The sequence below is a fragment of the Cyrtonyx montezumae genome, unplaced genomic scaffold (assembly GCF_038088225.1).
Source record: "Cyrtonyx montezumae isolate F1298 unplaced genomic scaffold, pur_monq_1.0 scaffold_1, whole genome shotgun sequence".
In the NCBI taxonomy this organism is placed as follows: domain Eukaryota; kingdom Metazoa; phylum Chordata; class Aves; order Galliformes; family Odontophoridae; genus Cyrtonyx; species Cyrtonyx montezumae.
In genome coordinates, this window is record NW_027071825.1 from 20,854,358 (window position 1) to 20,870,121 (window position 15,764).

The window sequence follows — 15,764 nt, forward strand, 5'->3', positions numbered from 1 at the left end:
AGTGAGATTTGGCGTGTTTATTTTGTTTTATAAATATTGGAAACAGCCGAGCAATTCGAGCTTTGGTTTCTGGGTAGATCAGGCAGCCTTTTCCACGTGCCTGCTTTGCAGTGCTCCGTTAGCGAGGTTGTGTGAGCAGCACAGCCAGAGGTCAGAAAAATATCGCCTGCGAATGGCATGGGGCCATGTCCTAGACGGGCAGCATGGCAAAACTGCTGCTTGTAACCTACACCTTTGTCCCATATTTTGATTAACACAGCCAGCCATGTGGATCCAATTGTAGGATTAGGGTCTGAATCTGGAGTAAAGAGAAACGTGGTGAGGAAATATGTCCCTGCATGGCACTCATTTTCCTTTAATTTCCCTATTTTTAGTCAGCTTTGTATATTAGTAAAAGAAGCAGCTGCTGTTGTGGTTGACTGATGGAGGGAAAAATGAAAATGGAACAGTGGCAGCCAGCCTGGTTTTCCCAGGCAGCATCCTTCCTGAGCAGGGTTTCTGGCTGTACGAATGTGCATGCAGCTCGTTGACACGAGCTGATGGAAGGAAGGAGAGCAGCGACAGACAGCACAGTCACATGGTGTGACAGACAACAGTGAAGAAAAATGATAAAAAAAGAAGGGCAAATAAAAGAAGGAAGAAAAATTTCAGTGGAGAAAGATTATAGGGGATAATACTAATACTTAGCAAATAAGATTTTGGAGATCAGATGGTCACTCAAAGCATGATTAGGACATCCGTCAGAAAATAAACTGGAATGGTTACTGGGTTTCGTAGAATCTGATGAATTGATACTTGATTATCTACTAGGTTTTTGGAAATGAAAAAAGTTATTTCTTGTTCTACTTCCAGACTACTTTCTATGTGTTCTGTTCAGGCATTTTTTATGCTTTACTTTTCAGAAGACTACTGCTGCAGTATGAGTTCTGAATTCAAATCATTAATTTTCTGATTTGCATTTTTTGTAGACTTAGGAGCTTGTACGGTCAGATGATGTGTGTGCATTTGAACTGAAGTGTATCCAGAGGGATCTTAAAGCAACCGATACCTTTGAGTTGTTTAATTAGATCATACAAGGTCATGTTTCATTGACTTAAAAATCTGTTTGGAGCATATGATTCACTCTGGAATTGGAAAACAAATGAATTTTCACCTCTACAAACACATAAGGGCTTTCTTGCTGTTGATGAACACTTCCATTGAGAAATGTGACTAGTCTCCCCTAAGAAGGATTTTCTACCTTGTCTCTTGTTGGCTGCTTCTAGCTTGCTTTAACTGAGCTGGGCAAGCACAGCCACTGTGCTGCCTGGTGTGGCACAGCCTCTGCTTTGAAAATAGTCAGCCCTCTGCAAGGTTTTCCATATTGCTAAAACCAATGTGAGTCTCCACAGCACACAAAAGCGATTGCATTTACATAACTTCATTGTCAGTCAATATTAAGAGAGTCTGAAAAAGCCAGCAGACTAGAAAATCATAGTTTTAATTGGGCCTATAGAACTTAACTGGGGATGGAGACTTGAGAACAGAAAAATATAAAATATGTATGTGTGAACATACATAGCATGTGCATACTGCATGCGATTTAAGCTGTGTGCAGAATAGCTGTATAAGTTGTATAAAGATGATCTTTGTTTATAGTTTGTAAAATTATGTTTCTCTGTTCCTATTGGATGCATTTTTACATCCTTTCCTGTCATTCCAAATGTGGAAAAACGAGTATTTTACCTCAAACTATCCACTCTGCCATTTTTTATACGGCAATTGTTTTACCTGACGGGTTTTCTTTCCTGTGTAAATAGCAGTGGCTTGCTATAGACTGTAGACTAGTAGTAGATGCAGAAGACTTTGGATTGTAGACTGTCATCAAATTCAATAGCAATGGAAATGGAAGGAGATAATAGTCTTTTCATTTTTTCATTTCTCTCATTCCCTTCTTTTGCAATGTGAAAACTCACATAAACATTCTTTGGATGGAATTGTTTATCTGAGATTTCATGTATTAAACATAAACGGAATATATCCTGAAGCTGGGAAGCGTGACACCTAAACAAGTGTCATTTTCACTAGGTCACATAACTGTCCCACTGGGAATGCAACGGACTTCCAGCTAAAATTGCACGAGCATGCTGTGGACTTCTGGTCATCATTTTTGAGGATTACCTGAGTCATGCTAGAGTTATGCTAGACTTCCTATTGTTGTGCAGACATACTTGAAAAACATCATTTAAATCGTTTTCTCTATTTGTTACTATAGCTAGTGACTGAATACAATATTCTGGCCTAGTAACAGATTCTTAATCCTCCCTGTTAAGCAAAAACGGTGCCCATACAACAGCAACTACAGCCATGATAGTATTGATCATTATATGATACTCTGTAATAGCGTTGAGTTTTTAACACAGTCAGACTCTAAGAATCACAGCAGAGAGAGAGGAGAGCAATCAGAATCAGATTCACCAACTCTACTTCTAGCAGTTACTTATCAGCAGAAATTAGCTATCTGTACTAGATTTCTTTTCTTTTAGGAGACTGCTTATGGAAAGTGCAAAGTTCAGTGTCAACCAGGGAAAGCATGCTTTCCTTAGTCCATTTATTTCAAAAAATCAGCAGAAGTTATTTTCTAAGTAAATTATTGTTATTTTTTTTCAAAATGAAGGTGTAGACACCCAGACAATCAGTAAAAGGCTTGCTTATACTCTTTAACTTCATGTACCTGAAGAAATCAGTCAGACTATCTAAGCAGAAATGGCTTGTGCCTTATTTTAGCCAGCTTAGAGTTTATTTGAAAAGGTATAAATGAGCAGACATAAGAATATTAGGTTTTATCACTTCTGTTCCTCCCACGGGCAAGCCCTGAATAATTAAGAGCTAATTGCTACAGGAAACAATTTATATAAAATAACTTTCATGAAGTATATCACATAAAATTAATTTTGGTGTTCACTTTACCAGCTTATTTTTATTATTCATTGTCCAAACATGCTTTTATTTCCCTGAGAAGACAGTAGACCTGGGACTCATCAGCGATAATTAGTTGCCAGCAAAGCATAATTCTTCCAAGTCTGACCAAAGAAAAAGCATTTGTGATTGTTTTTTAATTGGTGATGTATTAAAATATACACGTACCTACATACATCTACACATACATACACACAAACAGAATTGGAAAGAGTGGTGGATACATCAGACAGTTGTGTTCCCATTCAGAGGAACCTCAAACTGGAGAAATGGGCAACCTTTAGAACCTCTAGAAGTTCAGTAAGAGGAAGGGAAGTACAACCCCCTGCACTTGGTGAGGAGCAGCCTCGTGCACAAAGCCCTGCATCAGGCTGAGTGGCTGCAAAGCTGGCTAACAAATAGAATGTGATTCAGCTATGTGCTCTTGCAGCAAAGAGGACTGACAGACTCCTGGGCTCAAAAAGGACAAAAGAGTTGCCAGTAGGTTGTGGAGGTAACCCTTTGCCCCTACTCAGCACTAGTGAGAGCATATCAGGCTCCCAAGCAAAAGAAACAAGTGGACAAACTGGAGCAAATGCAGCAAAGGACCATGACAGTGATTAATGGTTTGGAAAAATATGCCTGTGAGAAAAGGCTGAGAGCTGGGGTTGTTCATCCTGAAGAGGAGAAGGCTCAGGGGGGAGGAATCTTCTCAGTGCATATAAATACCTGAAGGGAAGAGAGAAGACTTCACAGTAGAGCCCAGTGAAGACATCGTGTGCCTAAGCTTAAACTCACACTGCTTTGAGCAGTGGGGTTGCATGAAATGATTTCAAGAGGTGTTTTCCAGTTCCAACAGTCTTCTGATTCTGTGATATATGTATATATATACTTACAAACCTAAGCATTCAAGAAAGGATGCTATTACAGTCTACATATTCACTAAGTAGTTGAAAAAAAAAAAAGAAAAAGAAAAGAAAATTTTAAAGGGGGGAAATACCTTTTCAAAGTCAAAAAAAAAAAAAAAGAAAAAAAAAGAAAAAAATTAAAGCTTCTCCCAATCTTCACATGGTTTTTATCCTTTAAGAACCATCTACTGCTTTATCTTGCTGGCATGACTGCCAGCAATACAAGTCTACTTAAGACCAGATCACACAATTGTGAGACTCAGTTACAGTGATAACCTGCTTTTAAATGTAAAATGTTGTATGTTGTATGTAACAGGAACAGGTAAGGAATCTGAGACGTGGCTGTACTGTAAACATGAGTGTTTGGATTCTTCTCCCTGTATGTAGGCTTGGCAGTGTTAAATCAAGAAGGTTTAGAAGATTATATGTGCATGACAGCCCTGAGGATTTCTATCATTGTGATTTTCCTTCCAACTACTCCTTTTTTTTTTTTTTTAAGAACATAATGACCTATGACAACCAAGCTTTATTCTCTGTGGAGTCTGACATTGCTTCTTTTTAATGGATCAGACAGTTTGTGATACGTCAATACAAGACACTTTCTTTCTCATGTCAACCTAGGGTACCTCTTCAATATTTCCCATCTGTGCTGACCTGTGTGATCAAGGGGTTGTGTCCTGAAGTCAAACCCAGAACCAAAACACTCACTTCTACCATGGGCCAGACTATTAACGTAACCATTTAATTTATGTCAAGTTGGAACTTGACATTCAATTTCTCAGTCCAGAAGCAATTACTTTTAAAGGAACAGGCCAACAATATAGCTTGGCTTAGAATAGTGAAAGTTCAAAAGGGTAAAAAACGTTTCACACCATAAATAAAGAACTTATTATACTTGGAAACAAAGTTTGTAATTACTACTGACATTTCTGAGCCTAGATGAGGTGCCTTTTATGTTTTAAAAACTGATTTCATTTATGCCACTGGCATTATGGGAACCTTATGTAAGGGTCTATAAGTCTTTTGCTGGTGTTTTAATGATAAAGAAGAAAACAAGAATATTTTGCTCAACATTTGGGTAATTTTTTTTCTTTTGTCCCTTTTTTTTGAAAGGAGAGTGCAAAATTCATGGTGGGTGTTTAACCTTTAGCAGAAGTGGAATTCCTCCTTTCACCTAAATAGCTCCATCAACAGGACTACTACTGCAATCAGCAAAACCCAGTACTTTGGGATGAAAAATTATGTAGTTACTTTTGTGTGAAAGCCAACCCTCCAAGATGCTGACAGTTTTTAAGGAAGAGTAGCCCTGATCTTGATCACCAAATTACTTTTCTATACTTAATACCCAGGTGCTTGTTCTTTCCATAACTCTTACAGCTCTGAGTGGACTTTGTGTGATGGGCTGAAGACCAGTATCACTAAACTCCATTCAGAAGTTTCTGCTAACCAAACTGTGCGGTGTGACAGCTGAAAACTGATAGTAAGAATTAGGTCTAGCAAACAAATATCACAAATACTTCAAGCAATAGCATCTCTCATAGCCTCAAAATAGGCTCCAGTGACTGAGTTGAAACACAGACTAAATCCAATTTTTTGTTAATGCGTAGCAGATGCTACATGTATGCAGTATTTCATACAGGTTAAGAGGTTCAGGCAGAGTACAGAGAACAACACTGGTACTAAAATGCTGATGCTAGTTCAAATAAACTGCATACTTTTACATACTAGGGCAACTTACACATTTTGTGGGAAGTAAGAGGAGCAGTTTACGAAATAAAGTCCTCTACTGAGGATGGAGCAGAATGCCATCCCGCTGCTATAGGTTATTTGGAGATGTTAACATGTAAGAAATGGTATTTCAAAGGCATGTAAAATAAGCATGTAAACAGAAAAGCTAAGCTGTGTAAATCCCATGACCTTGACAAGAATTAAGTGATAATGGTTTTACACCATTTATATTTAAAGCCATAGCAAGATAACAGCAGCCTGCATACTTTAATCTGAAATAGATTTACTCAAGCGTCTTGACTTTTTTCCTGAATATAGGCCAATATTGCTGGCATATAAAATGTACACAGGTCTGGCATGCAAACATTACACATTTCCCACTTCAGAAGCCATGCAGTTAGAATAATTAATTAGTAATGAAGACCAACATAAACTCTGCTTGTTAATACACATACACATTGCATGCTGCAAATCTTGACGAAAGGAATGAAGACAAATCTTTCATTCTTGCCACAAAACAAACCAGCCAGAAAACTGTGCACTTCACAATAGAAAAGATGAAAGTTGTGGACCTTTTAAATTAGTGATCAAAGAAAGGCTTGCTATAAGCAGAGCAGCTAAGTACCCTGAAGAGCTGTAATATATGTGTCTACAGATTTATATACATGTGTACTAGTGCATACGTGCATGTGTACATGCATATATTGTTACATGTACGAGCACATCATTCAGAATTACTTGCCTACGTGCTATTCCTGAAGAAACCCCTTCAGCTTCTTTAATGTCACTCTTGATTTCCTCTGTTATAGGAGAAAGAGAAGTAATGCCTTTTAAATGTTTGACCGTAGAATTTACCTTATTTCCAATAAACTTGATTTTAATGGGCTTCACAACGGTGAAATAATTAAGGCTGTTTTCAAAATCATCTAGTAAAACACTGAACTATTAAATTGGGTCATTTTGTTTATCGCTTGACATTCGACCTTAAATATTCTTTTAATTAGAATATATTGAGGAAGTAAAATATATTGGTCCCATAGCACCGATCTTCTCTTTACTATCTACTCACTGAACAGTTTCTCCAGGTTAGAGAGGACTGTACATGTAGATTTAGATTTTCTTTCAGTTTGAAGAACAAGTTGGGCATCTGCTTGACTTTGTAACTTGATTATAATTTGACCAGAGTGATGTCACTCTATAGGATATAGTGCTGAAAACCAGTTCCTGAGATGGAGAATCAAATTTTTAGGATGAACAAAGTTCTGCTGTCAGTTTAATATGCCGAATTCCTTTGGTTTCTCCAGAGTTTGTGCACAGTTATAACTCAGATCACACTTAAAACTTTGCTTTCAGCAGTGGTTATGTTTGTCTCCAGTCTGCATACATCCACAGGGGAGCTATGTGTGTGTGCAAGAAACACCTCATTTGAGGAAGCATATAGGGTTAACTGTAATGCCATGATGTGCATTCTACATTCCATCAGCTCACAGAGCAGGAGATACATGGCAGTTTCTGTTTTGAACAGGAAAATGATATTACTGTGTATTCAGTAAAAGAAAGAATCTGGCAAAAGGAATACTGTTTGGTTCCAGGCTGCATAAGATACTGCCTAATTGTTACACTCAGGCCAAGCAAGCAAGAAATTAAAAGGTTGGAGAGACTTAGGGACTTCTGCAGGGAAGGATGGAACTGAGTGGATTCATAAGCTCAGCCAAGAGGTGGCTAAACTGGATTGTAGGAGACTATAAATACCAGAGAGGTACCAATTAAAAAGGCTAGGGAGAGTTTATTTTCAGTATTCAGAAAGAAGAAAGTAAGTAGGCACAAAGCCCCAGAAGGAAAATTCTCACTGAATATTTGGACTATTTTTAGTAGTCCTATAATTGAATGACCCATTACGAATGAGTGTCACAAAAATGAGTACTTGAAAAGCATTATTCCTTCTGCCAAATAATATACAACTGTCTTTTTCGCATTACCTATATATATATTTTTTAAAGAAGAACACTTTTTGCAAGTATTCCTTAAATCTAAGTATGCTTTCTGCAAGACCTGGGAGCTTATGGCTGAAAATCATTCATCCCCTCCTCCTCCCCTACAAGGAAGAAAGCTCTTCATGTTAAAAAGTGTTTATGTGCAACAATGTTTAACACAGAGAGATGCGCCAGATTTCAAAATATCCACTGCTCCCAGGCTCTGTCAATCATGTCGAACTACATTATACAATTTAACATATCAGCGTAACCAGACAAAATAGATCATAGTAATGAAGGGCCAGCTGTGAAATTTTAAGGGATAAAATTCTATATGTTTTCTGAAAATAACACGGGTAGATGCTAACACTTCATTTTCTATATTTCTAACTCAAACCCCTGATGTTTGTGCATTCTTTTGGTGCTGAATAATGCAGTGATCCTTTTGGATTTCCAGTGCAACATGCCACAAGGAGAGTTATTTCTGAGAGTCATTTTCATTCCTTATGAAAAAATATACATTACTATAGTAGGGTGCTAAGTATGATTCTCAGAGTTGCAGACAACTTGTCAGGTCTTGGGGCTAATTCTGGGCATTTTTGCCGTGAAGTGCTCCAGAGCTCCTTTCTTAATGGTCATAATTCAACTTTAACATTTTGGGATATTTAAGAGGATATCCTGACCAGTTCCAAACAATAAGAAAAAAGGGGTGATGGAAGAACTCAGTGACAAAAGTAGAGGAGAAGGATACTCAAAAGTATCAATTCTGATGAAAATGAGAACTCTTTAACAGGATGCTATGGATTGAAGAAAGGTTAAAAAGCATTAGAGGACAGGACCATTAAAGCCTGTCCAAATGTTCTTTTGAGATCAGAGACTTTAGCAAAGGTTGAAAAAGTACTTTAAAGTGCTGTCTTTTTCCCTGTTGGGTTTTCACAAGCAGCCCCCTCAGACCCTGAGGGCATCCTGTGTTGCTACACTGATCCTGCAGTGCTGGGGCTGCAGGGGTTGATGGGGAGCAGAGAGGTGAAGTCTTCCCTCCCTGTGGTTCTGAGCACAGGAGTGTAGGAAGGAGTTCATAGTCCAGAACAGAGATAGACAGGGCAGAGCTGCAGAGATTGCTCCAAGTAAACAGGAACTTCTTTCAGAAGTTCTTTCAGAAGTTCTTTCTGAACTTCTTTCAGAAAATGGCAACACATTCCCCTGTTTCTCTGCATAGCTGCCCAATGCCAGCAAGCCTGCTAAACGTCTCACTTTTTAGGGATCCTTTCACAGCTGTCTGGCAGTGTAGTGATGAATGAATTGAATCTGGGTGGAAAATATATATATGTTTGCACTCCCTTTACAGCCTCTCTACAATTCCAGAATGGTAAGAAGCTGATGCATCCATCAAATCTTAGTTCTTTATTTCATGTGTTGTACTTGTATTCAGAATTTCTCCTTAAACCAGCTACCTCTGAATGAGTCCTTGATAGTAGCAACATTTGCCTTCTCAAACCTTCATTTGTGCAGGAATTATCATGAGCTAGCTCTACCTCCTGACCTGATACTGAACTGGGCCTAAGCTCCACTGAGGCAGTTTGAGGGCTTGGGGCACTTCCCTGTCTTGTACTGGAGATGAGATCATGAATGCAGAACCCATGTGCTGACCATGACTTTCTCACTCTAGAAGAAATGGGTACTGCTGTGACCCACCCTACCACAGCTGTCTGTAAATGCATGTAAGTGTTCTGGCTGACTTTCTGCTTTGCCCACTGCCAAGCTATTCTGAGACATGTCAGAGAAGTGCCACCTTGGTCTCCTGGACCATTTCTTTGTTTGGCAAGCAATAAAGCAAAGCTGGTGTGACCAGGCATACTGATCGTAGCACAAGTGGAATTCTGACCTAACCTGCTGTAGGGCCAGCAAGTTTGGGTAACTTTTCTCATCCATTTCTGGCTCACAAAAGACTGGGAGAAGGTGCAGCCCCCAGCTTTCCTTCCTGATCCGTGGAAAGGCCCTCTCAGAGACAAAGAACTTACTGCAGTAATCAGGAAGGACATCTCCTTCCCTGTAGGACCTTGAAGAATTTTACATTAGGAGGGATCCTAACGATTATTTTCACAAAGGAAGATTGGGAAGGGAGAAGAAAAAGCCTTCCAGCTCAAGCCAGCCCAGCTTCTCTCTTCTTTTGTCTCCTTGCAGTGAAAAAAGTGTTTCATTTTTTCTTTGTATCTTCTTTTTTTCTCATGATCCTTTCCTTGGGCATAGAAAAAGAAAGCTGGTGAATGCCTCTTGAATAGTCTTGTCTTCTGTCTTCAGAATAAAGAGAAAATAACCTTTTAAACTGTGATGATGGCCCATGAAACACAGTTAATTAAGCTGCTGTGATGGAGGAAGGCTTGATGAGGAAATAGAGAAAAACATTGCAGTTTGGAGACAAGATGAGAACACAGCTATTTATCTGCTTGATTTCCTTTTTGGAAGAGTCACATCACTTATGTGTTTGTGTAATAGTCACATGTGGAAAGGAGGCTAGAGGGGAGAAGTATGTCCAGCTGAGACACAGGCAGCCCTGTCAGCTGCGGAGTGCTGTCTGCAGCATCATCCAAAGATGTGCAGGGAAATGGAAGCCCAATGCTCTGTGTGTGCCTGTGCTTCTTACATCCTGGCTGTTCAGAATCGGAGCCTAAATGAACCATTTTTAAGACCAGTCCCATGTGTCCAGGTTGAGGTTTTCTTTGGTTACCTGTGTGTTCAGTAGTCTCCTGTACTGGCTGGCCACTTATCTGCCTCATCTCGCTCCAGGAGACAGTTTCTTTCCCCCATGCACATGCCAGAAATTCAACACACATACGACTCCAGTCTGATCATATCATTTTCTTTTGCAACGGTCCAACATGCTGGGAAAAGGGCCAAGGAGATTTAAAAGGGAAAAACAGAAAACACGACAAATAGAAAGGCCAAAAATCCCACTTAGGACCTCACGATGCCAAAGTGAGCAGCAGTGCTGCTGGCACAGCTGGCCCACAGTGGATAACAACACACCAGAAGCAATCAGAACCTCGTCAGCCAGCACTTGTCTCCGTGTCAGCAGGCAGTAGACACCCTGCCTACAAACTGGTTGGTAGCTTTGCTCCTTCACATTCCTGCTGCAGCCACATGAACAGCCTCATCCCTGCTGGTGGCACATCTCTTGGCTGCTCACAGTCACATAGTCAGCCTCATCCCTGCTGGTGGCACATCTCCTGGCAGCCCACAGCCACACAGACAGCCCTGTCCCTGCTGGTGGCACATCCCCTGGCAGCCCACAGTCACATAGTAGTTCTGTCCCTCCTGATGGTACATTCCCTGGCAGCTCATGCTACTCCCTCTCCCTCCTCTGGTTCCAGTCAGAGCTGGAATGTGGCACTTGACAGAGCCTGCAGGTTCAAGACTCCTTAATTCTGACATGGTGTTAAGTTTATTACAACCTGGTGAAATGCATCACTACCAAATTCATAGCTCTGCTCTGTTCCTTTTCCACATATTTTCATGAGGAAAGTGAGAAGCTGAACCTTTCAAATAACACTCTGTTTTCAAAAAGTGTGATGCCGGAGCAATACAATACATGCACAATATGAAAGGATGAAGTTTCAGGGTAACTGCTGCCTGTAGCTAGCAGTAACAAATCACAAGACCTTGAAATGAAACCTCAACCTATTAAAAGTGCTTCTGTGCTAGGGGGCCAGCAGACCAAGGTAATATCAAAAATGCTGGGCTTACTATTGCAGAGTACTGAGACCTCTTGAAATCTGAGCATCCCCAGACCCTCTGACTTAGACGGGAACTGGAGAACTTTAACCCTTTGTAGAACCTGCTCACAAATTTTCTGTCTTTGATGTGGGACAAGGCAAATATCTAATGGGCTTCAAAAACTCCAGGATGGGAAAAATTTGCCACATCAGGATTTTTATTCCTTAGAATCAAATTGTGTGAATAAGTCTGGTTGCAAATCAGTCATTTGAGTTACCAACGGGGCAGATTTGATCCTCTCAAGACTTCTAGCAGTTCAGCTAGAAGAATCATCAACTGCAACAAGAAATACCAGACAGTATTTCCTCCCCTCTTCCAGCTGTGTGGGGCAATACTTTATCCTGACATAGGCTCTATTATCTCTTGCCCTCGGGGCTGAGAACTATAGCAAGTTTTTCAGCTGACTTATAGTAATGTGCTATCTTATCCAGTAAGGCAGTGATGCCATTTTATACTCATTACAAAATCGACAAACGTCCCCAGATGTCATGGCACCTTTCCCCTGACTTCAATGGCTTTGGGATATGGTCCTCACAATACAGGCTACATGGTTTATTATTTCTTCACAAAACTGGAACAGCAAAGTACGCTTAAAGTCTTCTCCTAATCCTTGACTGAGGAAAGAGGAATAATAAAATATTGAATGTGATATAGTCAAGAAAATCTTTGTCCTGTTTCAGTAGGAACCTGAAGCTTTACACCTAAAACACATACAGACATTCGGATGTGGAGGCCAGAAGAACTGGCTCTCATCTGCAAAAATGCAAGACTTCGGCATCAATGAGATGTGCTGATGCCCAGATAAAAGGATCTGACTTTTTGCCTTGCAGAAGTACAGTTGGCTTAGTTCATATTCATAAGACAAGCACCTGTAAACCCAGTGATCCTGATCAGGGATTCATCTGCTACACAGAATCTGCAGTCAACTCCAGTCCTATGTATTCCTTAACTCCCATTAAAATGTGGTTAATTCATTGTGAATTTGGCTATGACTGGAGAAAGTGGACTGCTCAGCATCAGAAGTGAATGTTTCCATTGCACCTTACAGGCTCTTTGTGTCAGCGTGTTACCCTTGTCCTGACATCAGTTTGCAGCCAGGTGATGAAAGGCATTTCACCAGCAGCTCTTAGAGCCACCCCTATCAAAGGCTGCTCGTGACCCCAGCTGTCTGAGTGTACCTGTTTGCTAAGAATAATTATTTTGGGGTTGCTATTGTTTTGTGTTTGGTTCTTTTTTTTTTTTTGTTTGTTTTTCCCTAATTGTGTGTCCATCTAGCATCCAGCAGGGATATCAATAACTGAACTTACACCAAGGCTTCAGGTCATTTGCACAGAACGTTATCAGGAATGTCAGAGTCCCCAAGACTTGGAGCAATGCAATCTCCAAAGAGCTCTGCAGTTTGATTTAGGAGGCTAGCTATTGAAAAAAAAAATGGATTAAAGATTAATAGATTTAATAGATTCTGACACTTGTTTGTCTTTCAGACTGATCAGAGCCTGCCTACATGTGGGTCCACTGACTCCTGGGGAGTGAGGGAGACCTCCAGCGTGGCTGAAAGAAGCAGAACCCCAACCCAGACCAGAACGACGCAGGTGAGGGCAATAGATGGGGCAGTGGGAGGATAAAGGACTGAGCCTGAGGAAGGGCCCACCTCCTCAGCTGTCTCACAGAGCATGGAGATGTTACAAAAGGGCAGGAGGGGGAACAAGAGAAGCCCAGCAGCTGAACGTTGCTGGAAGGAAGCGGAGATACGAGGCATCGTCGGGAGGGGAGCGCGGGGAGGTAAGGGCTGGGAGCGGCCCGGCTGGGAGCCCCGCGCTGCGCACTACAGCGGTACGAGAGCAGCGCGCAGTGACGGGACGGGGAAGGACAGCTGGGGGAGCGGAACGGAGCGAACAGCTCCGCTGCCACTCCGGAGGGAAAGGCGTTGGCATTTCCGAGTGCGAGTTACTGGGAGCCGTGCAGGCAAAGAAGGAGGAAGGGAAGCCTGGTTCTGTGAGTCCAGTTATGGTGTTTTCTGCAGAGTAAGGGCACAGGATGGCAGGACAAGAGTTGAGGCCCAGAGTTGCACAACCCAAAGCCAGCGTGTTTAGTAGCTGTGTTAGACACAGACCTCAGCGTGTTTCCTTTCATAGGGTTACGATTCTCGCTTCTTAGGAGCACGGGCGTACGCACCGTTTATTTTTAATTTCAGCTGTACGATATTACCACACGCCAGACCGCATTTATAACCAAGCGGGTGCTATGCTCCCAGGGACAAGCGTTCCCTGCGGTCCCGGTGCATTCTGTGGGATGCTGAGAGGAGCGCAGGGATGAGAACGCTGGGTCCGGGCACGGCCGCTCGCTGAGAACGATCTCTGGTCATTGCTTGTTTGGTTTTCGTTCGTACAACACCCGTGCCACTAACACAAGTTTATGCTTTGACCCAAACGCGGTCACGAACAACCGCCCCACGGAACGGCCGCCAGAGGGACCCCCGCGCCGCCCGGACACGCGCACCCCCCCGTGCCCTTCCGTGTCGCAGCGCTCACCGCGGACGCCCGGCGGGCATGCGCACACGTATCCCTCGGCGCGGTCGTGGCGGAAGGGCGGCGGCAGCGCGGGCTCGTGCCCGTAACGAGCGGCCCAGGAGCGCTCCAGGCAGCGGCCGGCAATGCACGGCGCGCTGCTGCACTCGCTGATGTCGGTCTCGCAGTGGGAGCCGGTGTAGCCTGGAAGGGCGAGCAGAGGAGGGAAAGACCTGTAGGATTATCATGTCTGGCCACCAGTGCATCCCCACCGTGACGCTAATCACGTACCTCAGTGCCACTTCTGTGCAGGTGCGGTGACTCCACCACCTCCCTGAGCAATCTGTTCTACTGAACCACTGCTCTTTCTGAGAATAAATGTTTCCTAATATCCAACCTGAACCTCCCCCAAGTTGTGCTCGGCAGAACATGGGCTCCCTCCAGGCTTGTGGTGAGGAATGGAGCCCAGCAGGCAGGGAGCTTGTAGACCACTGTGAGGGTCGTGTGGCTTCATGCTTTCATTGTATCAGCAAAAAAGGTGAACTTATCTAGTCCAGAGATGGGGGCTGTTACAGGAGAACCTGGGGCTTACCTGGCCAGCAGTGACAGGTGTATCCATCAGCACTGTCCTCACACGAGGCATTGTTGTAGCATGGCTGTGACCAGCATGGGGGCACGAGGATCTCGCAGTGCAGGCCCATGAACCCAGTGCCAGTGCAGTTGCAAGTGTACCTGTACACAAGATAAAGGGGTCACTTAGGAGCCCAGGCTCTGTTCCCAAACACAGAGTTCCCGTGCTTTTTTTAAGTCTTAGTATGGAAATGTCAATTACTTGCATAGCTCCAATAGTAACAGTAATTTTAGCTTCTTTTTGATAGCAATGCCATTGTTATGGGTTTAGACCTGAACAAACTGGGCAATAAATACAAAAACAAGAAATTGTGCATCTGAAATCTTCCTGAGCAGTAAGAGTACACTTCTTTGGTAATTTCTGTGTTTAATACCTAAATCTCAGACCTGGAAAAAATATGTGGAAGGAGCTACATGCTGGACATGAGGGAATGCCAGAGAACTGCTGACCACTGAATCCAGCAGTTGAGTATGAACTTTTCAGTGTCCCGTTTAAGTGTAAGTAAGCAAAAACATACGGCAGGGCAGCGTGTTACTTGAGTATGGATTGTTCTTATATTCAGAGATGATGTAGTCAGGTGGCATTTGAATTTAAGATATAAAATATAATGATAAGGATGTGAATCAGAAAAGTAATTTTCATATTGATGTATTTTCAGACTAAAAATCTCATGCTGATCTCAGTGGACAAATGCTCACCAGAGCTCCAGCTGCCTGGGCTGTGTTGGACCTCTGGGCAGGGCTATTCAAGTTGGGTAGAGCAGCTTCCTTGCCCTGAATTCTCTTCATTTATCTTTTTTTCTTCTGTGAATGGGAGGCAGGTAGTTTTGCATCATGAGCTTTTGCTCTGTATGGCTGTAAAGTATCAAATGGGTTCCTAATGGAGTCTGTCGCTATGGTGACTCTTATTAGTTTGCCTCTCTTCCAGTGTTTCTGCCTATCTACTGGTGGCAGATTCCATTTTGTCCTAATTTCAGCTGGGAGAGAATTGATTTTTTTTTTCTTCCTAGTGCCTGGTACGATGCTCTGTTGTGTGTTGTAGTAACACAGTGATTTTTTCAGCTGTTGCTGAGCAGTGCTGCACAGAGCCAAGGTCATTTCAATTCTCCCCTTCTTGCTGCCCTGCTAGCGAGGTGCTGGGGGGCACAAGGAGCTGGGATGGGACAGATCCAGGACAGCTGATCCACATGGCTAAGGGAATATTCTATGCCGCATGGCGTCATGTGGAAACAATTATAAAACTGACTGGAGTCAAGTGGGTAGCTGCCACTGAGGGATTGTCTTGGCATCAGCCAGTGGGGGGGCGA

General features: G+C 42.4%; 1 protein-coding gene across 1 annotated transcript in view; it reads right to left on the reverse strand.

The window, feature by feature from the left end:
- The window catches only part of CRB1 (crumbs cell polarity complex component 1), an 81,479-nt gene that overhangs the window by 36,015 nt on the left and 29,700 nt on the right, over nt 1-15,764 (reverse strand). The window contains exons 4-5 of the mRNA XM_065743068.1: nt 14,420-14,559; nt 13,852-14,031 (exon numbers count right to left, since the gene is read on the reverse strand). Coding sequence (XP_065599140.1) covers nt 13,852-14,031; nt 14,420-14,559 — 320 coding nt within the window. The remainder of the gene's footprint in view (nt 1-13,851; nt 14,032-14,419; nt 14,560-15,764) is intronic.